A 25,397-nucleotide genomic window follows, 5' to 3' on the forward strand; every position below is an offset into this window, starting at 1 on the left:
AGGACTTGATATCTGTATTGTGCTGAAGGCTCTGAAGAAAGAGGTATAGAATGCCGCTATTCTCTGAATTTTATTTGCTCAGCACACTGGTTAGATGAGTTAACTGCAGATATATTGATTCTATTAATTAACCTTTTATCTATTTAAGATTATATATGATTAGATGTACAAATTTTTGAACTTCATTTTGATATGTACCTGCCATGATTAAAGTTGTAATATCATCCAATCCAGACGATCATTTTTTGGTATGAAACCTAGTAGTAGGCAATCTTCATTGATTATTCTTTTAAAAAACACTGAGAACCTGGACATGTAATAAAATAGATACAAATAAATTTTGACTACTTAAAGAAATAAATTAGAATAAAAATTTTGTAAAATTAGCTACCTTCTCTAAAGAAAGCTATTGTTTCCTCTCAACAGGTTCAGGAAGCTGTGCTTGGTCATCATTTTTCTTGCGGACGACTCATTGACAATATTTTTTATGCAGTATAGATAAGTTAAAAATAGTTGACATGAAAATTTAAATTAATAAATTGAACTATTCTATGAATATGTATTTTGATTCACATAATTAAATGTTAAATTTAAGTTAATAAATGCAATAACAATCAAACCATGCAATAGTTATCAAACAACTATATGAGCATATGCGTATAAATCATAAATTGTCTTAACAAATTAAATTCATCAATTAATAAACTTAAAAGCCTATGAAAAGCACATTTAAAATCCTTTAACCAATTTGTAAATGTAATTAAAATTAAAAAACATTAATGTTTAATTTTTGTTCGCCTTTGATCAATCCTTCTCCACCTTGATCTTCTTTTTTGGTAATTCGAGAAATAAATCATCATCATCAATGTTGATTGTGATGTCCTCTTGGATTTGAATTTCTTGTGCTATTATCTTTCCTTGTGCACGTTCCTCCTTTGACCTCTCATCCAACTTTACAAGGAACTTGTATGTCTTTCCGATATTGAGAACAAACTTTTGAAAGAATGAACTCTGATTTTTTTTCTGTTTTAATGAGGAAAAAATTAAGATCTTATACATGAAATATATTGTTTTATATGTATAAAATATAATAAAGTAAGAATTTACCTCTTTTATATCATCCATGAATTTTTGAGCATCGCATCCTATCAATGTTTCTGCTGCGTCAAAAAGTGTGACTCTTGCATTGTCTATTTCGTCTTCCACTATGATTTTGACAACATATCTACATTTTGTATTATAATTATGCATAAGATGATATTTATATATTTAATCTTTATATTTTTATTTCATGAGTAATTGATAGTACTTTACCTCGGTATACTGTCTTCATTGTTTTTTTGACAATTTTGACATTTGTCATAAATATTTTTGTCAACTTTTTTATTGCAGCCTGTGCATGAGTAGTACCAAGCCTCATGTCTATTTAAGATATTACTTATTTTTCCAATAAAGCTGCCATATTGTGCCTGTACATTTGTAAAAATTTAGTTAGTTATAATTTTAGTTTACAGATATTTAGTAAAAAAAATTATAAATTTTAAAATAATTGAAAAAAAAATATAGTAAATTTTTTTTTTAAAAATTAATGCAAAAGTAATAATTGTAAATGTATTTGAAACATCAATGAAACAATATCTATTTATATTATTTTTTTAAAAACTTAAGCTCTTGATTCATTACTATTTTATAGTAGGAATTTTAATATCATACCTTTGATGATTCTTGTGAAGCTTGCATAATGTCACCAATATTCATTTCCGTTGCATTTTTAAATAGCCTTGACGGAGCATCATTTGTCTTGATGTTCTCTTTTGAAAGAGCCCTGCATATAATTTTAAAAATATTTAAATTTTAATTTATTAAAATACCTTTTTTATTTGAATTACCATTCTCGCATGTCCTTAGCAAGTTGTATATCAGGGTTGATAAATATTGTTGATGCAATTTGCGAAGTCAAGCACAACTCCCCTGCATATATAATAGTTATAATTAGAATTGGATATTTTTTGATAATTAATTTACAATTCAATTTAAAAAATGATACCTTTGTATAATGATATTTTGAAATCTGATAGCGCTATTATAGTTGTCTCATGCTTAGTTCCTTCAATCATTGAGCCTTCATTGACAGCTAAATCTCCGAATAAAGTTACAGACAATGTTATGTCACTGTATAAGAGAAGTTAGACAATTTTAGGTTAATATATTATATTTTGAATAAATAATTTATTGTGAAATAAAAGCATGTGTGTATACTTTTTGTCTACTATAATGATGTCTCGCCTTGTGTCTGCCTTATTATATCTTGTAACGTACTTGATCATAGGCTTGACATTTGCTATCATTGCAAGAACATCTGCACATAAATTTATAATAAGTTGAAAATTCTTTTATAAATTTATAAATTAAAAATAAAAGGTTTTTACAAATACTTACTTATATTCCTTGTATCCTCGTTGGAAATTGCGTCTTTGATTGAGATAAAGTTATTCAATATCTTATCAAATTGAAATTCTGCTTTTGACTCTTTGATAGAAATGTTTTTAGTCAATGTCAACTCAATTGACTCATGTACATTTCCATAAAGCGGGTTTATTGGTTTGACTTCTCCATTTGAGATGTAAAGAACATTATTCTTCTGAAGCATGTGCTTATACATTTCAATAGTTTCTCCAAACATAATACCTTGTATTTTTTCCCCCTGCAAATGTTAGTAATATTATCTCACAAATATCAACAAATATCAATAACCATACCTATGTGGGAAACTTTTAAATAAACATACTCTAGGTTTGATTGAAAGGTATCCATAATATTCGGGTTAAAAAAAATTACATTTTAACTCATCAACAAAACTAACCTTATTTATATAAAGTTACCTGTTATTGAATTAGAATTTCTACTACTTACTAATAAGTCATTTGATCACAAGTAACAAATTTAATCGTTTTTACAGATTAGTTTTTTGTAAAAAATGAATTACATGTTGCTTACCTATTTAATAAATGCAGGAATTTTTTAATATGATTTTATACATAGTAAGGTGATAATAATTAATATAAGAATAAGCATAAACAATTATAAATTAATTAATATTTATAATTTATATTTATAAATTTATAAAAAATTAAGAAGGCTTTGCATAGATTTAAAATAACGATTGCTATGGCATGATAAAAAGTTATGCATATTGTACTTAAAAATTGTATGTATTACTTTATTTAAGAATAAGTATCAACAAATATCAATAGAATTATAGCATGTTGAAATTTGCTACATTACCTCTGAGTCGGCAAAAATTAATTTTAGTAGTTTTCCTGATCCTTTGTTGTTCTCATAAGATGACTCGATAGTTCTTAGGATAACAACAAGAATAGTCCACTCTCTTTGAAATTTTTTAGTTGGCGTATTTGGATGTGTGGAATTGGTGCTTCGTTGGTGGATGCCATCGTTCCTGCAAGATTTTGAATAGTTTATTATTTGTAAATAACAAAGCATTTGAAGTACTAAATAAACTCAAAATAAAATTTAATGGGACTATTTCTATATCAAAGATGTGACACTAATTATAGTAATTTGAATTTATTAATTAATAATTTTATTTACAATGTTTAAAGTAATGTTAATTTTATTTAGTACATGATTTTGAATGAACAGATTGAATGATGTAATAATGAATTGTAACTTTTTTAATTAATTTTAAGGAAAAAACTTTAATAAAAATTGCATCTACTTATTATATAATAAATTCCTAACCTTAAAAAATGTTATTGGTCATTTGAATTATTCCTCGTGGTCCTTTGGCTGGAGAACTTCCTTGTATACAACATTTTTTGTGTATTGTTCCTCTTCTGAAAATTTTCCATCTGATGTTATTAAGACTTTGGTTGTCATCATAGAAGTACCCCGCGATAAAGCAACATATAATTGCCCATGAGAGAACACTGGTTCAGGTAGATAAATACCAACGTTAGGTATTGTTTGCCCTTGGGATTTATTAATTGTCATTGCAAAACATAATCTTATGGGAAATTGTTTGCGTTTGAACTTGAATGGTAATCCTTCATCTTCTGCTGGTGACAATGGTATTCTTGGCAAGAAAACTTCTTTCCCAGCATGTTGGCCCATTGTGATTTTAGCTTGAATTACATTGTAGTTAAAATCTTTACATATCATTCTTGTACCATTGCACAGTCCATTAGTTGGATCCAAGTTCCTTAGTAAAATAATTGGACAATATTTTTTCAACATTAGCTTGTGTGGCGGTAGTCCATTAGGGAGCAGAGTGTTCAAAAATTCTTCTTGGTAATGATGATTAGTGTCATCAACTGCTTCATCAAAGCTATAGAATTCTTTTCCTTCTCCTGGAAACCTTTTTATTAGTCTATCATTTAACATGTCAACATATTCATTTTTTGTTGCAAGGATAGCTCTATCTTTCATATAGTCAATAGACTTGAAATTTTCATCTAAAGATGGAAAAATTGAATTTATGAGAGAATCTTCTGGTAGCTCATCACCTTGATTCTGGATCAACATTGCATTAGGCAGTTTTATGAGATCCTGTGTCATTGTTGGTTCATCTCCATTCCCAATCCTAAGAATAAATTCACTGAATGCTGTGTCTGATTTTGCTCTCATATTTTTGGAAAGTTGTAGTTTGATCATTTTCCTCCATAAATGTGAACTTACCAAACTTTCTTTGATAGTTTGTGATCTTGTTAAGCGAGGCACCACTGGTAAAACTTGTCTGAAATCACCACCAAATACAATAACTTTTCCGCCAAATGGTTCATCTTTATCCATTAAATCTCTTAGTGTTCTATCCAACGTTTCAATTGCAACGCGTTTAGCCATAGCAGCCTCGTCCCAAATTATTAGACGTGCTATTCTAAGGAGTTTTGATGTCCCATCTTGCTTTGATATACCGCACATAGATGAATCTGTTGTTGGGATTTTGATTTTAAATCTGGAGTGTGTTGTTCTTCCACCAGGCATTATTACAGCTGCGACACCTGATGTCACTGTAGCAAGAGCTATCATACCTTGCGATCTTACTGTGGCAAGTAGAGCGCGATATAAATAAGTCTTCCTAGTTCCTCCTGGACCGTCAATAAAGAAAACTCCACTTTTATTTTCTTCAACTCGTGATAATATTGTAGTGAGTTCCTCCTGGACCGTCAATAAAGAAAACTCCACTTTTATTTTCTTCAACTCGTGATAATATTGTAGTGTATGCAGTATGTTGTTCATAGTTGAGTTTCTTTTATTTTCTTCAACTCGTGATAATATTGTAGTGTATGCAGTATGTTGTTCATAGTTGAGTTTTGTTGTAGCATTTAGATCATCAGTTGAGATTTGTACATCTAGCTCTTCTTTTATTTCTCTTGGGTATGAACCTTCCTCTGTAATGATTTTGGCTTGTAAAGGTGGCAAGTCAAAATTTTTAATATCCTTTCCCATGCTCTCTAAGTAGAAGTTAATATTGAGAAGCGTATCATTTATCACCGAAGCTCTAGTAGCATTTGGTTTCCTTGAGAAGTCTTCAGATAATGATTCAATATATTTATCCCACAAATGATTAACATCTGTAGGCTCACAATGAACCAATATAGTTGCAAACAAACGTCGAAGTGCTGTTGGCATTTGGAAGACGATGGCTTCATCTAAGCACTCTCTTATGCTATCATCAGATTCCAAAAGACCTAATTTCTGAGCTGATTGCTTGAAAGATTTAAGTAGATCTTCAAATGATTTCGGACACCTAACGTGAGTAAGCAATAGTCGCAGGTAATATCTCTCTCCTTCAATTGGATTAGCCCCATTTATTCGACCTATCACTTGTATCTGTTTTCTTGGACGCCAAGATTTCGATGTTGAAACCCAAACATAATATTCAGGAAATTCCACATATAATAACTCTTTTTCATGGTCCTTTACATGTTTCTGCTTGTTACCTTCTTTAATTTTTTTACACATAGTAAAAAATTCTGTAAGCATCGTCTTTGAGACATGTTCCAAGTGAATAAATTTGGATAGGTCTTGATGTTTCCAATATGAAACATATTGATGATTTGGCATGTGAAGTTGTAAGTTAATGACAGCCGGGAATATCTCATTAAGATGGAATTCATATATTCTCCAAAAAGCTTCTTGAGCTGATACCCATCTTGCATCTTGAAAATTCTTGATTTCATTCATAACTTTTTCACCTTCATTGTACTCAATGTTTACTGCCACTCTATCATGGCCTTTATATATGTACTTATAAAGGTATTTAACTGCTTTTATGCCTGAGCATATTTCAACATTGATGTGACAGTTATAAGTATAACGTGTCAGCAAATAAGGATTATAAGGTACCACCCATTGATTATTAAGGATTTTGTTTCGAACCAACATTGTTCTGTTATTTTTGCTCCTTTTATAAACTGGGTAAGCATCTTTCGCTTGTAGTGATCTCAGAGAAAACTCTCTAGGGTAGTGATATTTACACTCGCCATTTTGCATGCAAACATTCTTCATATTTAACTCTCCACAAGGGCCATGCATCATATGTTTTTTACCAGTTCATATAGGATTGGATTTTCATACTGGTTTGGAATTTCTGCTGATACGTACTTATCATAATGATCTGATGAGGTGATCTTGTGTTTTCCCATTAGAATAATTAACATGTGTGCATGAGGCAACCCTCTTTTTTGAAACTCGATGACATGAACATGGGCAGCAACTTTTCCAAAGATTTCCTTTTTAAATAGCTGATCTTTCAGGTCTTGCAATTTTCCTCTAAATATCCTTGAGGTTAGATCTGGTCTATCATTATGTGTCTGTCCTGGATGTAGTTCCTCCGTGATTTCTTCCCATTCAGGATTGCATGTCATTGTGATGAAAATATCTGGTTTGCCAAATCGTTGTACTAATGACATTGCATCAAGATATCTACGACGCATATCTCTAGGACCACCAATAAATGATGATGACAGAACTATTCTTCTTCCGACTTGACATGCTTTTGCTTCTCCAGCAGCTACACTATCGACTATGCCTTGGAATAACTCTGCTCTGATTTCTGATTGTTTCTTTCTAAAATAATCAAGTCTTGTTGTTTCAAGCTTTATGTACATATCAACAGCATATTGATGGAACAAACGGCCTGCCGATGTTAATACTGTAGATTGTCGAGTGTCTCTTATCTGGAACTTGTAACAATAATATTCTCCACATGAGACGCTTCCCGTATTTGGTGCTTTAACACCTACAAGTTTGCATGTTAAGTTAATTTTTAATGTTTTAATATTATTAAACAATTTTAATTATGATTTACCTTCCCTTTCTCGTTTAAATATATCTTCTGCAGATGTAAAAGTTTGCTGAGTTACTTGAGATGTTGTATTTACTTGTTTTGACCGGCGAATATCATTTTTATCCCTTCTTTTAATATTTTGGTGCCATCCTACATCTCCGCCTGGAAAGAGTAAAGGATATTGTAAAGGATCATAACAACCAAAATAGTGCTTAACTTGATGATTCTTGCCAGAGTGTGAATGGACAACTATTTCTCTCTCATACGGAACATTATCATTATTTCCCTCTACCCAGACAGCTGCAACCTGATCCACTGTTGGCGAGTTGTAAACACGTTGATCTACTGCAGCATCTCTATTTATAATGATCTTGAAGTCTTCAAGAGATGGAAAATCATTTAGTTTCCGCAGAAATTTTGCATATGGGTTTCCTTCAAATATATCCATCAATCTTTTAGTTGTAGTCGTACTCATGTTTGCATTATCTAATATTCCCATTCGATTTTGCAACTCATTCTCCGTATCGTAAAAGTAAAGTTGAAAGTAGGAAGGCTTATTTTCTTCTGGAATAAGAGAGGGGAGATTATGATAAATTTGTCCTTGTGCTCTAAATGTGAAAATACCCTTTTTGTTTGATGCAAGCTCTCTATCAAACCTTGTCTCAAATGATGTGAATGAGAAAATGCTATTATACTTTCTGGTTTGTCTTCGAAACTCAATTGCCTCTTGGCTTTGTACCGTATAAAGGGCATATAACTCATCATTAACATTCACATCTGCTAGGTGGATTTCACCATTGTGACAACAGGATGTTGGTGGCTCATGTTCAAATTTTTTTGCTCCACAAAATGAACAAGACTTTGGAGTCCGTAATTTATGTAATAAAGAACATACTGGTTCATGTGTAATTTGACCTAGAAAAAAATAATAATTTTTAGTGTTAAATAAATTTAGATATATAAAATCATGTAAATATTTTAATAAATTATAAAAATAATCTATGCAAACCTCCATGCTCATATTCTCGCTGTTGCGCTCCACAAAACAAATCAATCTTACGTTTTCCCTTACTATTGGTACTACTGCCAGCTAAATCATTTCTTTTCCTCTTTATATTATTATCAATGACCTTCTGAATGTAAGTTCTCTTCTGATCAACATTCAACTGATTATATTTGGTGTTTCTACTCTCATGTATTAGAATGTGGTCTTCTGTTAAAAAATAATAAAATATACTATTAATAAACACAAATACACATAAAGCAATAATAATATATATTTATGTTGAATTCAAACCTTGGTTTGAAGTCATTTGGAAGAAGGTACTCTTATGCAAATGTATAGTGATTATGCAATCCAAGTCATATGCTAAGGTTAATTTTTTTTAAGTCATATAATAATAATAATAATAATAAATATTTAAGTGTAGAAGAAGATAAATACAAGGAAATAGAGTTATCATCACTAAGAACAAAATAAAGAGAAAAGAGAAGAAAGTTGCTTAACTAACCTGAATCAACGACAACTTTAGAAATGTTTTAAAAAACAACAAGGCAAATCCAATCAAGTAGGATATCTGCATTAATATGAAAAAATGTTAAATAATTTAATCTACACGTAATAGTGTATTACAAAACTTATATAATTACTCAGAGACAAAACATACATAATTATTCAGAGACAGCATATATAATTTAAAAAAATGAAAAAAATGTTAAATTATTTACGTGAGAATTGCACAACAAGTTTTCACAACATACATAATTACTCAAGGAATAGGTTTTCTCGAGTAATGGCTACAAAACATATTCATATCTTTAATCTATTGTTTATGCAATTGATATTAGATTGTTCAAAACAGAATTGATATACCTAATAACTAATTTAGGGAAATAATTACAACCGAAATCACAACAGGAAAAAAAATTAACTAAACCCTATCATTTGTGTTTCTCCGATTCCAGAACCAAATCAAAGACTACCCATATCTTTCTCATACCCGATTCCAAACCAAATCAAAGAAACAGCGATGTAATTAATTCATAGTTTCCAATCATCCAAGGGAACTACTATGCACGGATCAACTTAAAAAATAGAACCTATGGTTGCATAATTTCCAATCATCCAAGGGTTTGTTCTCCTCTCTAATTCTGAACCAAATCAATAACTTAGAGAACATTTAATGATGTCTGTGTTTTTTTAAACTATAGATCATTTATCAGCAAGGCTCAAATACTTTAGGGTACTTTTATGCTCGAGTTGGAAATAAGGGAAATTTTCTGTGAGAACTCCGTTTCAATTCTGTTAAGTAGCGCATGCTGCATTAGGTAACAGTAGGTCAGTCTGCTATTTCATTTGGTTGCATTATGCAAAAAGACCTTACAAAACTTTCTATGATTATTTTTATCAATTTACTTCACATGGTTCTTAAGGAAAAACAGGGTCAATCAAATTTTATCATTAGTGTAGAACATCCATGAGCTACAAGCTATTACAGTTGTATGGGTTTTTGGCTGAAGGTTAGCTGCAGATGCTTTTGCATTCAAGTTTAGTACTATGGACTTTATGTCCTTGATGATAGAACTGGTGTCATGTTTAAAAAGCTTATGTTTTCTCCTCTCAGAACTGATTTAGTCCTCTCTTTCCTTTCCTTTCCTTTCTTTTAAATAAGGAATATCAATCTTTTGTGGTTCCTGTTAACTTCATAATTGAAGACATTCCTATTTTTTATTTCTTCTACCTCAGGCACATGATTCTTATCTTCTATGCTGTTTTGTCTAATGTTTGTCAATCTACTCAGTCCATCACAGGATGGAAAGTTTTAAGGGAGTAAACCAGCTTGCAGAAAGCAAGACAATTAAATTTTTGACTTCTAACTAACAGACATAAGAATGGATTTAGTTACTATTAGTGTTAAAACTTTTGATTAGTGTTAAAACTTTTGATTATGTTTTCCCTTTAAGTAACTAACTCCTGGCAAACTCTACGTCCTGAATTATCAATTTGAATTATCAGGAGCCTGGCTAACAACAAAAAATTATATACAAACTTTAGGAGCCCCTACGTCCTGAAAAAAGTAAAAATAATGGCCAGTTACAAAACCAAAAGCGAACATAAAATTTTCTCAATTCACTGAAACATATAAAGTAGGCAGTTGCATAAAGTGCCAGTACAATCTTGATAGTAAATCATTACAAATCTCACCTACATAATCAAAAGTTTGTATATAACCCAGGCTAACAACAAAAAACAATGGGCAGTTACAAATAGTATTAAAACTTTTATCAGGAGTCTTGGCTAACAACAAAAAAAGTATATACAAACTTCAGGAGCCCCTACGTCCTAAAAAAAGTAAAAATAAAGGCCAGTAACAAAACCAAGAGCAAACATAAAATTTTCTCAATTCATTGATCATTGATCATTGAAACATATAAAGGAGGCAGTTGCATAAAGTACCAGTACAATCTTGATAGTAAATCATTACAAATCTCACCTACTCAATCATCCAAGGGTTTGTTCTCCTCTCTAATTCTGAACCAAATCAATAACTTAGAGAACATTTAATGATGTCTGAGTTTTTTTAAACTATAGATCATTTATCAGCAAGGCTCAAATACTTTAGGGTACTTTTATGCTCGAGTTGGAAATAAGGGAAATTTTCTGTGAGAACTCCGTTTCAATTCTGTTAAGTAGCGCATGCTGCATTAGGTAACAGTAGGTCAGTCTGCTATTTCATTTGGTTGCATTATGCAAAAATACCTTACAAAACTTTCTATGATTATTTTTATCAATTTACTTCACATGGTTCTTAAAGGAAAAACAGGGTCAATCAAATTTTATCATTAGTGTAGAACATCCATTAGCTACAAGCTATTACAGTTGTATGGATTTTTGGCTGAAGGTTAGCTGCAGATGCTTTTGCATTCAAGTTTAGTACTCTAGACTTTATGTCCTTGATGATAGAACTGGTGTCATGTTTAAAAAGCTTATGTTTTCTCCTCTCGGAACTGATTTAGTCCTCTCTTTCCTTTCCTTTCCTTTCTTTTAAATAAGGAATATCAATCTTTTGTGGTTCCTGTTAACTTCATAATTGAAGACATTCCTATTTTTTATTTCTTCTACCTCAGGCACATGATTCTTATCTTCTATGCTGTTTTGTCTAATCTTTGTCAATCTACTCAGTCTATCACAGGATGGAAAGTTTTAAGGGAGTAAACCAGCTTGCAGAAAGCAAGACAATAAAATTTTTGACTTCTAACTAACAGACATAAGAATGGATTTAGTTACTATTATTGTTAAAACTTTTGATTATGTAGGTGAGATTTGTAATGATTTACTATCAAGATTGTACTGGTACTTTATATATTATAATATAAATGATGCTCACATTAAAAAAAATCAAACAATCTCTTTTCAGACCCAAAAAAAATCCAAATCACGTCTATATCAATCTTAAAACTTTTTCCCTGTCATATTTCCTTATTAGACCCGATTTCTCCTCTCATCACTCCTTCAGAACTCTCTTAACTATTCCTGTACTCTTTTCAACTCACCATTTTATGCCCAAATTTATATCTAATTATTTTATGGCATTCACATGCACAGAGAGAACTATGAAGGTTAGTATTCTGTCATCTCATAAACATTCCTTGGTCCTCTTTAATTAATTTTTTCAAGTGGATTTCTTCAAAAAGAGTTATTGATGGTCGCTCTTCTTTTAGCACTTTTGGGTATATGATCTTGTATGTGAGTGAATATTTAGTGGTTTTTGTGTGTTATGTTCCTGCTTTTGATTTCATAGCTGATGTGATTTCATAACTGATGCTTATATATATTTTCTCAAAGAGAAAATAATTGATGTCTATATGTTCAATTTAATACTGAACTCAGTTATTTACTACCATTGATATTCATAATGAAAGAAAGGTCACACATGTTCTTCCACCATGAGAATTCTCTATCAGACTCAGCAATTGACTATTCAAAACCTCAAAATTTAAAAAAAAAACCCATATTTCCCAACCTTCAGAGCTTTCATATCAAACACCATAACAAGAAATCAATACCCAAACACATATAAGATACAAAATAAGTTATAACTGGAAAACATAACTAATTTAGGAAATAAATCACTACCAAATTAAAAATCTGAAAATTTAAATAACTCAACTCAACTCAACTTACTTTATAATGTCGATCCAGCTGCTGTTGGAATTTTTAAACTCTTGTCGCTTGAAACTGTAGGAAATCGAAAATTAGTGCAAATTTTAGAAGAAAATTAGAGGACTGAAGAAGTAAAAGGGGATAGTTAGAGTTAGGGTTTTGTATAAAGGAGTGAAGATGAATAAGAAATACCTTACTGAATCCCCAATTGCAGAAATCTTTGGAGATGAATGCGGAAATTCTGAAGAAATAGTAATTTGTGCAGATTTCTGTAATGCTTTGGCTTCTACGGAGATGGTTATCCAACGAATAATCCACATCTTTGCAAATTCCTGTAACGCTTCGGCTTCGTCGGAGAAGGATAATCGACGATCTCTTCTCCTTCGGCGGAGAGGAAGACGTAACGGAGGCGGAAATTGACGAAGCTGGCGACGAATTTAATGTAACGATTTAATGGGAGAAATTGGGTATATTTAAGATGGTTGAAGGTTAATTTCGGGATGAGAAAGTTTTTCAGGAACTGGCTCGTGTGTTTCATTATTTTTGTAGAATGCTGACAAAAAAAAGTATAAGGTTGCGGTTGAATGAATGTATAGTGTGTATATGAATGTAGAAAAGAGAAGATACTAAACAATATGAGCACACCTTGGAATTCTGTGTAGGTAGTTTTGTGAATCTACAGTTGGTGACACTTGAGGTGAAAGATAGATTGTGAAACCCTTAATATGAGATAATCAATAAATTAACGAAAGAGCAAAGTTTTTTTTGAGATAAATAAGGAAGTACTTCAGGCTGTTACTATTAACAAATGTGGTTGTACAACATGTACGTAGTCACCCGTATTCCCAACTTTCAAAAAAGGAAAACATTCATATTAATAATACTTTTTAAATCTTTTGTCACTCATCTTTACCAGAAAGCCATAGTTCTTTTCTTTGCATTAGATGTGACACTTAATATCTCATTGTAATATGTTTGTACAAGCTTTTCCATTGAGCAATTAAGTAAGGTTTGTTCCTCATCAGACATTATAACATAGCTTAAAAAATAATAACTAAAACTAATTTATTTACGAACATAGTTATTTGATGAATTTTATTTTCATTAGCGTATAGCTTTTGTGGATAATTGAAATAGAAAAAATATTAAGCTATTTATATTAAGTAACACTATTTAGAAATTAATAGTATGCAGAAAAGTTACTAATTAGCATATACGAAAATAAAAATCATTAAGTTCAAGGGAAAACCCATTGCAAATAAATTTGATTACTATATTGGCAATTATTTAATCCCCAACACAACAATCCCGTATGAACCAAATAAATACAATAAAATTACAATAAATTTAAAGCATCTAACATTTTAGTTTAATTTTTATAGAAGCATTCCAAATTTCATTAAATTTAATTTTTCTAACAATTTGGTTCGGTCTTCATTTTCTTTCATTTTCTTCTTAATCTCCATTAACCCTCTCTTTGTTGGACTCTCAATTTTACTACTTTTTGCTGCGATAATCATAGTATGAAAATATCTCCCTTCAAGTATTTATTGAGTTATGATACACTTTGCTTTCCAAATTCAATTAAGCTATCTTCATCTTTGTGCACCTATACAACGTCAATAGTCAATCAACTAATGTATGAATTATGTACTATATCCGTTTTAAGATTTCTTTAAAAATATATCTTTATATGCCGATTTAAATAAAAAATTGTTTTCGCCCATGTTCAGAATAACAATCACAAATATCAAAGTATATCAACATAAGGGTGCAATATCATCATAACCTTTAGGGTTAATTTCACAAACTCCCTTAATCTTTGGATGCTTTTCAACATAACCCTAAACCCCCTTGAACTTAACATTTTCTTATTGGACTTCACTAAGCATAAGGTACACATAACTAAAATATCATTAAGAGAATTTTTTTTGAAAGTTGTCATTTGTCATTTATAGGCATCAGTACTCCTCTCCTCAATTTTGGGTTTTTTCCTTTGAAGAAATCATGTAGGGAGGGTCCACTGAGAAAAACTTAAATTTTAGGGTAGTTTCGTAAGACACCCCAAATTTCAAGGAGTGTTGTTTGAGATAAACAAAGTCTATGGGGGTTATATGGAAAAGGCTCAAAGTTCTTAGGGTTATGTAAAACCCTTAATCTTTAATCATCAACAATAAGATTATGAGATTAGTAGCATAAAGAATTGAAAATCTGATAAAGGCATCTTCATAGTATTATATGAGAATTAATTTATCTAGATAGCGTGACACCGTGAAAAGTGCATGAGCTTTATTGCTCTATTTTTTAAAGAAGAAAATAAGATTCTTTGAATTTATTCTTCATGAAACTTTACTTTGAAGCATCACCAATTTTAAAGTGTCTAAAGCACACATTGTTCCTAGAATGAGGAAAAAACAATTTTATCTCATCGATAAACAAATAAATTGTATAACTATAAAACTATAATTTCCAAATCAGATTAATAGTTACAAAAAGATATTGAAAGAAATGAAATTTAGATGCTGACGCAGCGCGGAAGTTGTAACATCGGAATCCACCAAGGGTATTCTCTGAATCCACAAAGAACGCTATAAGAAATTACATCTTTAACGAAGGGATTTCCCTTCGTTAAAGAGATGAAAACCTTCGTTATTGTATGATAACGACGGGGAAAAATCCCTTCGTCATCCGTCGTTGAAGCTCTCTTCGCTAAAGGATCATGAAGGAATATACTACCCGTCGTTATAGAGTCTATAACGACGGAACATATTACTGTCGTTAATATTTACGACGATAATTATCACCGTCATTACTATCAGTGACGGGGATATTTTCCCGTCGTTACCATCAGTGACGGGATATTTTTTCGTCGTTACCCATCAGTTACGGGGATATTATCCCGTCGTTATCATTAGTTAACGGGGATATTTTCCCGTCATTGAAGACTAATTAATAACAGTTGAATATCGTCATAAAAGTCCTCATAATGGGTAATTAGTAACCCTTTAACGATGGTGCTTTCCCTTCGTTGATGAACAAAATGCAGTTTATAAAACCATCATTGTAGACTACAAATTTCTAATATACATTAATAATAATTTTCCATTCATAGGCAACTATCATATTATTCTCAACCTGACACTAAGATTCACAACAAAAATATATTAAAAATACCCAATAATGAATAAAGGGGAAAATAAAAATTTTATTCATTAATAACATCAATAAATAAAATTCCATCATCCTCAAATATTCAATACTAATAACAAGAGTTAGTATCCTAGTTATTCCAAAAAAAAATACATGAAACTATCTATAACAAATTAAAATAAAAGTTTGGGGAAGACACATTCTTTCATCTCTAATCATCGTCAAAAGAAGTCTCGAGCTATCCCACCTCTCCTAATCTTGCATGGATAGCCTAAAAATTTTAAAAAAAATATCACATAATTAAGAAATAACAATTAAGCAAATATTATCTTATTAAGTAAAATTCATATTTTTTAATGCAAGTAGTCAATCATAAAAGTATATAAGAGATTTTACAAAAAATAATTACCTAGTCATGCACATGTTCTCGAGTTTGAGGAGTCAATGTGGGTGACCAACAAGAAATGGTAGGCTCAAAATAGGAAGAATGAAAGATACGCCAAATGCATCAATCGCAAGTAAAAGACATTGACGAATGATGTTAAAATGTTCAAACCTGAAGAACACAAAGGATATAGTCATATAATTTCATCATCGCTAAATGTAAATTGAAGACCATTAGTCTTCAGGTAGGGAGCATAAAACTTAGTTTAAATTAGACATTTTATAGACAACAAAGGATCCAGTAACCAAAAATTATATAATGTTCAAGCTTTTATGTAGTTCAACAATGGGAAATAGGACAACTCACCCGATAAATGCTGCACCATAACGCAGACCATCAAAAGCACACACGCAAAACATATATGATGAAATAGCGTAGTATATATATACGTGTAAATATATATAGTTGAATGCAGAAACATATTGCGACTGTATGTGTATAACAAAGATGTATACAAACTACAAGAAGATTAACTAACTTTAATTCTGGAAATGTACTTTACAAGAAGTGGCCTAGAGCCTATTCAACTGATACAATCTCTAAAAAGTAAAATGTTTACTTAAAAAGATAGCAAAGTTACCAGTGCCCAGTGTAAAAAAATAAACAAACTGCAAGAAGGCTCCACTGTGTTATGTTGACGGGATCTGTGAAGAACACTCCAGAATTGCCCTTTGTGATGTCTCTCCCTGTAGCTGGTTCTGTGACTTTATGGATACACCATGCAGGCCAAATGATAAGGGAAATTATCATGCCATAATTTTCCATGTTTTAATTATGGTTCACAATATTATCTATTGCATTAAACACGTTGATTTTGGTCAAACTGCTTAAAACCTGAATTACTAAACATGAATTAGACCAAATTCATTAAAAAACCTGAACCCTAAAGTTCAGGTCAAGCTCACAGTTCTAGGAAGAGATTCACCTGATTCTCATTCTAATAATTTGAATATATAAAAACTATACCTGTGAACCCTTCTTAAACTTCTCTTCTGGAACCTCAGGCAACATGTGTGGAGAAAACTTGCCTGTTCCATGTGGACCAGGATCCTTGAAACTGCCAATAAAGTCGAAATAACAAGAAAAATTGCAAATCAATGACTTGCTCAATCAAGAAAATTATTGCAAGGGAAATAGTAGATTGAATGATTGTGGTTGCTGTTTACATTAGAGGCTTCAGCAAATAGGAGCATACCAGTTAGCATCAAACTACAAGAAACAAAATAAACAAAAATTCTATACGGGAAAATGAAGCTTACCAATCGATAAAGCTGACATTTGTTTCCATCAGATAGCTATATACATAGTCAAAATTATGCAATGGTACATAGCTGTAATGCAGAAAGTCAAAATTAAGCATATCTTACATTGCTATAAAAAATAATTCTTCAGAAAGAAAGAAAAAAAAATCGGAAACTAAGTTGAGAGTAAATGAAGGGTTAAGTACCTTCTCACTGTGAATATCTCGACCCACAAATAAGCGAAACTAAGTTGAGAGTAAATGAAGGGTTAAGTACCTTCTCACTGTGAATATCTCGACCCACAAATAAGCGACTCACATGGACTGGTTTTTCCCGGGTTAAGTACCTTCTCACTGTGAATATCTCGACCCACAAATAAGCGACTCACATGGACTGGTTTTTCCCGTGATGCATGTACATAAATGGAGTATCTGCACTCGTTTCCCTGCAAATATATACTTAAGAAATATAAAATCTAATAGTTCATGGAATCCTATCAGAATTAATTTTCTAGGAAAAAGAAATGGTATTAAGAAATTTTTTAATTTCTAATTATACTTAGTTGGATGTTTAGATAAGTCAGTAAGTATATAACATATTCACATACATGAATACTCAGATACTTCATGGATCTTTCCCATACATATATATAACATATTCACAAACATACTAGATACGTGTTGTTATCAAAATAACATGTCAAATATTTACTAGAGATGTATTTGGGTCGAAATAGTTAGACATCAAATACATGAATTCTAGGCTTCATTTGACTTGTAGAAGCATTTATGTAAACTGTCACTTGCTTGACTTCAAAAATTGTTCACTGTCCAAACTAAAATTCATTAATTTTCACACATAATTTATTTAGTACCATATCCATGATCCAAGATGTTAAGAACTTTTGTATGTTTACATGTATTTATTGCATTCTTACGCATAAAACATATTCTTTCATATTCCATACATGCATTGTTTCTCCCTTTTTATTTAGAAAATTTTTAAATTTATCAACCTCTCGAAGCATAAAATGGCCATTATAAGTTTCCAAAACCCACACAAAATTTTGATATTTGTGCAGACTTTAACGTGTAACTAGGGATTCATGTCATTCTATTGCTCTGGATAAATATTCACCACATTACTTTCTGAGACCCAGTGTACTACTATGAGAATATAACTTAGAACATTTCCTATCATGCAGAACTTTATACATCTCCGACAAGGAAGAGTAGAAGAACACTTATACATCACAAAATGCCACCACGAATAGAATAAAGATTGGAAAGATCTCAAACAATTCAATCAAAATAGGGTGATCTTTATCAATAGGAAGAATGCTTAGGAAATGGAAACTCAAAATCACCAAGCGAATAAGAAATTTATCAATAGGAAGAATGCTTAGGAAATGGAAACTCAAAATCACCAAGCGAATAAGAAAAATAAAATTTCAAAGATCATACCAAAATCACCAAGCGAATAAGAAAAATAAAATTTCAAAGATCATACCTGACCCTTAGCATTGAGACTGATGGAGGCCGAGAGGCAGCCATTGTTGAGGGGATTCTGGTCGTCGTCAAAAAGGGAGGAGCAGTCGGCGGGCGTCGAAGAGGAAGGAGGAATGCAGAGTTTGCCCTAATCGCTCATACCCTAATGGGAGTCTGGCAACAGAAGAGAAGGAGCTAGTGGTAGGAGGTCGATCTCGGGGCAATGAGCAAAGAGGAGGACCAAGCGGCGGTGGATTTGTTACGATTTTGGGGAGGACGAATTATTTTGGGGGAAAACAAAAATATTTGAGGGGTGGAAATCCTTCATTGATTAGTAGATTTCACAATTGAGATGATGAGGAGTGGGAACCGACGACGAGCAGGAGAGAAACGATTTTGTGATGGAGGCGGCGATGATCAGGGGAACGATGATTTTTTTTATTTTAACTAGGGTTTAATTAATTGCTACAGTTAGAGGATGATTAGGAGTTGTGCGGTATTTTGGATTTTGGGTTCTAATTGGGGCTTCGGGTTTGGTTGTGGGGTTTGTTAAAAGTAATAGGTCAATTTGAGTCCAATTATGATTAGGAGTCTTATCAATGAAGGTAATGGACCCCCTTCATCTTTAAGAAGACCTAATAACAACGGTATTAGGATCAAATCAATGAAGGGACTAGAAATCCGTTATCCCATCTCACATCATTTCTCTAATATTTATAATCATTCGACGAAGGTTTTAAAACCCGTCGTTATTATATGCACATTAATGACAGTCAACTGGTCCCTTCATTATATTTGGTCGTTAAATACCAGATTTCTTGTAGTTATACGTACGATCTTCGAATCCACGAAGAACTTCGAATCCACGAAGAAAATATTAAAAAGAGAAATTTTATTGATAAAAAGTTATTCTCCTTTGGGGTTACATGACTCTTCTTAAATAGAAAAACAAATAATACTCCTAGTAAGACTAGAATTACAAAAATAGAAAGTATCAAATAAGACTCTTGGTAAGACTAATATTACAAAAAAAAAAAGTGTCAAATTCTATCCTAAAAGGACTCCTTATAATAGAGGAAATAAATCATGAATCAAAATTGATTTTGTTTCCTAATCTAATCTGACTCTAAAATTGAATTTATTTCCTAATCTATATTTCCTAATCTAAATAGACTCCAACTCAGATTAAGCATCCTACATCAGTCTCCCCTTATTGAAAGAAGCTCGACCCTGAGCTTATATTTGTTAGAATAGTAGCTTCATTGATAGATAATTTTCTTCTCTTACAACGATCAGCATCTACCTTGTACTTAGCATTGATTTTCTTCATCTGTTGTTTTGCCTCTTCAGCTAGGACTTCTTCTGACTCAAATTCTTGAATAAATCTTTCACACACCATGGTTACGTGTCTGACAGCATGTGGATCTACAATTGACTTGAAAAGCTCCTCAAAATATGTTCCATGTTGCTTCTTATATTCTAGTACTGAAAGTATCATCACCTTGAAATTATTAACAATCTTTGCTTCCAGAGAAGAGAAACTCGCGTCATACTCCATACACAATTCTTTCATCTCCTTTATCTCTAGCCCTCCACCAAGCAATTCACACATACCATCAATTGCATCACTCTCTATTTTATCCTTCTCCTCTATCGGGACAACATCAATATGTGCAACATCACTCTCAACCACTTTAAGAATATCATGTGTATCATCCATCTTCACTATCATATCACCATCATGAATCTCATGCATATCAAGTGTTTGCTCCTTAGGAGGAATTTCGGTAGAGGCAGATTCTTCTTTTTCAGTTACAATCAAGTCACAGACTTCTTCAGATTGATTCAAGTTTTCTTCTAAAGCATCGTTGTTTGTCACCAAGAGTTCCTTCTTCTCAGTAGTCTTTATCTTAGGTGGCTCCTTTTCTGTAAGAGACTTGAGCACAATTCGTCGTCCATCTTTCCTGAAGATATAAACATTGTCTTTGCTCATATGGGTAGCTCTATTATTGAATTGCCATGGCCTACCTAAAAGTATATGACAAGTATCCATCTCGACCACATTGCACAACACATCATCAAAATAAGTTCGGCCAATGGAAAAACGTACCCGACACTTCTCATTGTTCTGCACAACATTGTTCATGCTAATCTAGTCGATCATGTAGAGAGGTGGGTGTTTCTTTATCTTCAGTCCTAACTTCTCCACCATACACCGAGAGACAAGATTCTTGCTGCTGTGGTGATCAATTATAACATTACAAATCTTCTGCATCACGGTGCATCTCGTGCGAAAGATATTTTACTCCGGAGATGGTTCTTCTTTCTTTATTGCTTCTTTACTGCTCTTCTCAACTATAATGTCTTGCTTAAGATCATTGTCCTTGCTGAATTTATCATATGGAGTCGGATCATGTCGTTGGCGACCATCAACGCGATTTCGAACTCCTGTCGCGTTAAGATGCTCTTCTATCGACGCAAGTCGCTCAAAAATAGTCTTCATCTGATTAAAATCGGCCTTCGGCACGTCTAACTCAGTTCGAGAGTAAGGGGCTTCATCACCTGCCATCGGATCGGAGGAACAAGGCTCTGATACCAATTGACACAACGCGAAAGTTGTAACCTCGGAATTCACTAAGGGTGTTCTCTAAATCCACAAAGAACGATCTTCGAATCCACGAAGAACTTCGAATCCACGAAGAAAATATTGAAAAGAGAAGTTTTATTGATGAAAAGTTATTCTTCTTTGGGGTTACATGACTCTTCTTAAATAGAAAAACAAATAAGACTCCTAGTAAGACTAGAATTATAAAAATAGAAAGTATCAAATAAGACTCCTAGTAAGACTAATATTACAAAAAAAAGTATCAAATTCTATCCTAAAAAGACTCCTTATAATAGAGGAAACAAATCATGAATCAAAATTGATTTTGTTTCCTAATCTAATCTGACTCTAAAATTGAATTTATTTCCTAATCTATATTTCCTAATCTAAATAGACTCCAACTCAGATTAAGCATCCTACATCACATGCTTATCCGAGAGTAGGCTTCTCCTTCGACTTGCACTATCCACATTGTTCTTGGAATGGGGAAAAAATAATTTTATCTCATCGATAAACAGATAAATTGCATAATTACAAAATTATAATTTCCAAGTCACACTAATAATTACAAAAATATATTGAAAGAAATGATGGGATCTCCAATTTTTATATCCCATCATTTCTCTCTAAAAAAAAGTAAATCGGCTTAAGATGAAAAAAAATGCTTACTTAGCTAAGTGTAAATCATTTTCTCACCTCTTTCGTTTTTCCAATTAATCAGATTTTTGTTGGTTTTTTTTTGAACATATCCATCTAGTGGGACTTATCTAGAGACGTGATGAGCTAATATTTATTGCTTTATAATAGTAAAGATAAAGAAGGAGTTGAATAGCTAAAAAGAAAGATAAACAGCCAAGAGAACTAATTAGCTACAAGTGTTCAAACATATGATAAATTGTATGGATTATTATAATATAGATAAATTGTATGGATTATTATAATATAGTTATTATATTTAATTTGGAGTTATGTGAGCTTTTAACTCTGCCCATTAAATAAGAAGTTAAATAACATACTACAACATTTATACTAATAATGTATAGATTTATTTTTCAAATTGAAAAAAGTAAACTATAGTTAATATATTAACTTTATAAATGAGTATTTTATCAATTAAATAATATTTTATAATTCCATTAGTTTTAACTAAATTTGAGGGTGTATTTATTACATTTAATTTTATTTAATTGAGGGTTATGAAAGAGATTTGAAGGAGTATGATTTACGATGTATGTATGATTTTTGTTTATGCATGCATGAGTTTTATGTATGCATGTATACATTTTAGGTATGCGCATATGTGTGTATGTGTTATGCATATGCATGCATGTGTTTTATTAGTATGCATACATTTTAGAGGGTATATTCAGAAGAAATATTTTAACGTACCAACACACTTTTATAATAGTATTAGATTTATACTTTTCTTTCTCTCTAGTAATATTTTTTTCTCACTCACTCACAAAAATATTAAATAATGTCAAAGCTTTCTCCCAAGAGATATTTTTTAATTCAATCGCAGATATACTGGAATAATATCAAAGATTTTTACCAAACTAATTGTAGTGGGTACAACCTTGATTCAAAAGTTAGATTTAATTGGGCAATAATTAGACCGTAGTTAAACTAGTTTCTTTAGTTCAAATTCTAGTTTTTAAACTAGTTTTCTTTTGAACCAATTCTTACTTGGACTAGCGCCGATCTAATTAAAAGAAAACCAGACCTAACTTAGGTTCCTTTTTTAGTTGCTAAAAAGAGACTTATGTACAACTAGTACAAGTAGTGGGTTCGGATGCTCTACAATCTTAATTATAGAGAATGCTTGCAAGTAGTTAAGTGGATTAATACTATTGACTTGTCTTACTAGGTCTCACAATTAAAAATATTTTATATTATTTAGATAATTAATATTATTTATAGGGTCTAGTAAATAAAAAGTTTTGATTAATGGCTTGATGAGTTGTAGGTAATATCTATAATCAAGAAGAATGTGGAGGTACTCTACCCAAAGTGGTGGCAACTAATTCAGTCCACGTTAGATCCAATATGAGTAATGATAAAGATCCATCAATTTTCTTTAGCCCCTGATAATAGACCGTTCCTCAAAAAAAAAAAAGGTATAGCCTATAACTGTAAGGATTCATATTAGGGGCTATTTGTTTGGCCCAAAAAACGTTGAAAACAAAGAAATGAAACCTGACATGGGTGCCAGGTAGGATTTTGGTTTCAAATAATTTCCATTTCTTATGTTTGGTTCGCCGTCGGTTTTTGAGAAATGGGGTTGTGAAATGGGGGTCCACGTCACTTTTTTCGGAAATGTGTTTTCAGCTCATTTTGGGCTGAAAACAGGTGGAAATGTCCCTTCGGTGAATATTTAATCCATCGGACACAAGATACGAAGCGGCGTTATTGAAGAGAGTTTCCACTTTTTCCTTCCTTCGTCGTTAGCCTCACCGCCATTGACTGCTCTTCTTCTTCCTCTCTGTTTCACCATTGCTCCGTTCTATTTTTTTTTTCATTTTTTCCGCAAGTTAATTTCTAAGAAAACCCTGGCTCTGAAGATGGGCGGCGCCCGGAAGTACTCGCCGTAGATTTGGGCCTGTTGGCTGGGAAGTTCCTCTAGAGCTGAACCTTGATTGTTGCCTGTTATTAGGGTGTCGCCCGCCGCAATCATCTCGAGGTTCGATTTCTTTTCCTCAGGTCGATTTCCTTTGTAGCAAAAGCAGTAGGCAAAATATTTTGTGCATGCATGTGACTTCTGATTTGGACTTTGACTGTGAAGATGAAAGCTGGTTTTTGAAGCTGATAGTTGGTTAAGATCTTAACATTTGAGGGCCAAAAGCAGTGTTTTTCCGTATTTTTCATGGCAAGAATTTTTTCTAAAATTTAATTAACTTGTAAATTAGGGGTTTGTTGCTTCTAGAGTAGATCTGCATTTTCTGCCAATTGGGGGTTTAATTTTGTAGTAGATGTTCATGTTGTTGCATTTCTGTAAAATGTTTGCTTCATCTTGCGGGGCCGATTCATGACTATTTTTGTTATTATCCCTCGGTAAATAACATGCGCCTGTAGATTAGCTTTCTTGAGCGAGCTATTTTCCATCTCATTTATTTTTATAGCTTGTGAAATAAGCAGGCTTGGGTATTCATTTTAACTGTGGAGAAATTTTTGGGTCGTGGATGTAAATAACATGCGCCTGTAGATTAAATAGCTATTTTCCATCTCATCTATTTTTATAGCTTTGCTTCATATCTTTTTTATCAGGTTGTTTTCCTTTGTAGCATAAACAGTAGGAGAAATATTTGGTGCGTGCATGTGATTTCTGGTATTTACTTTGACTGTGAAGATGAAAGTTTGTTTTTGAAGCTGATAGTTGGTTTTTATTAGTAGATCTTAACACCTGAGGTCCGAAAGAAAGCTATTTATCGTTTTGTTGGTGCCACAACTGTTTTTGGTTAAATCATATTAAATCTATAATTTAGGCATTAGTTTCTACAATAGTAGATCCATATTTTCTCTAATTTGGGGGTTTATTTTTGTAGTAGATCTTGTTATTGCATCATATTTAATCATATTTAATCTCTAATTTAGCCATATTTAATCTGTAATTTAGCCATATTTAATCATGTTGTTGCATTTTCGAAAACTAGGGGCTTCATAATGAAGGGCTAATTCTTGTCTGTTTCTGCTCTTATCCCCTAGTAACTAACATGCGCGCATAGATTAGGTTTGTTAAGCGAGCTAATATTAAAGCAGGGCTAGAAAGGATATTATGAAGTTAATAGCACTACTAGAAGCATATCTTGTAGCTGTTTATTTAGTATCTTTTTGGGTTTTTATGTATAATTCTAATTTCTAAGCAATACTGTATAGATGGATGGTGATTATGTTGATGAAGAGAGCGTTATAAGAATGTGCGCTGCGCCTGCATTTTCTGTCATTGTTCTAGTAGTTACATTTTTGAGGAGAATGAGGTCTCGCCGTAGAACGCTACGA

At 32.1% G+C, this 25,397-nt stretch overlaps 1 protein-coding gene across 1 annotated transcript; it reads right to left on the reverse strand.

The window, feature by feature from the left end:
* LOC109838687 lies at window positions 569-20,942 on the reverse strand. Its single transcript, XM_020407109.1, has 17 exons — window positions 20,084-20,942; window positions 18,455-18,551; window positions 17,698-17,754; window positions 17,516-17,554; window positions 17,328-17,399; window positions 17,035-17,125; window positions 12,666-12,898; window positions 12,495-12,548; window positions 3,286-3,457; window positions 2,440-2,704; window positions 2,260-2,359; window positions 2,048-2,172; window positions 1,890-1,971; window positions 1,714-1,825; window positions 1,315-1,469; window positions 1,108-1,225; window positions 569-1,023 (listed from the first exon to the last, which is right to left on the reverse strand). Exons 1-17 carry the CDS (start codon window positions 20,940-20,942, stop codon window positions 805-807), a joined length of 2,850 nt encoding a protein of 949 aa, XP_020262698.1. The 3' UTR covers window positions 569-804.

The sequence above is a fragment of the Asparagus officinalis genome, chromosome 4 (assembly GCF_001876935.1).
Source record: "Asparagus officinalis chromosome 4, Aspof.V1, whole genome shotgun sequence".
Taxonomy (NCBI): Eukaryota; Viridiplantae; Streptophyta; class Magnoliopsida; order Asparagales; family Asparagaceae; genus Asparagus; species Asparagus officinalis.

Bases quoted from the DNA above. Each gene is read 5' to 3' on its own strand.
- LOC109838687 (XM_020407109.1), bottom strand. From the start codon at position 20,942: ATGAACAATGTTGTGCAGAACAATGAGAAGTGTCGGGTACGTTTTTCC. The intron at 2,705-3,285 runs GTAATGTAGCAA...TAACATTTGCAG, and splicing joins TAATTTTTGCCGACTCAGAG to GGGGAAAAAATACAAGGTAT. The intron at 1,024-1,107 runs GTAAATTCTTAC...TCATTAAAACAG, and splicing joins TCATGGATGATATAAAAGAG to AAAAAAAATCAGAGTTCATT.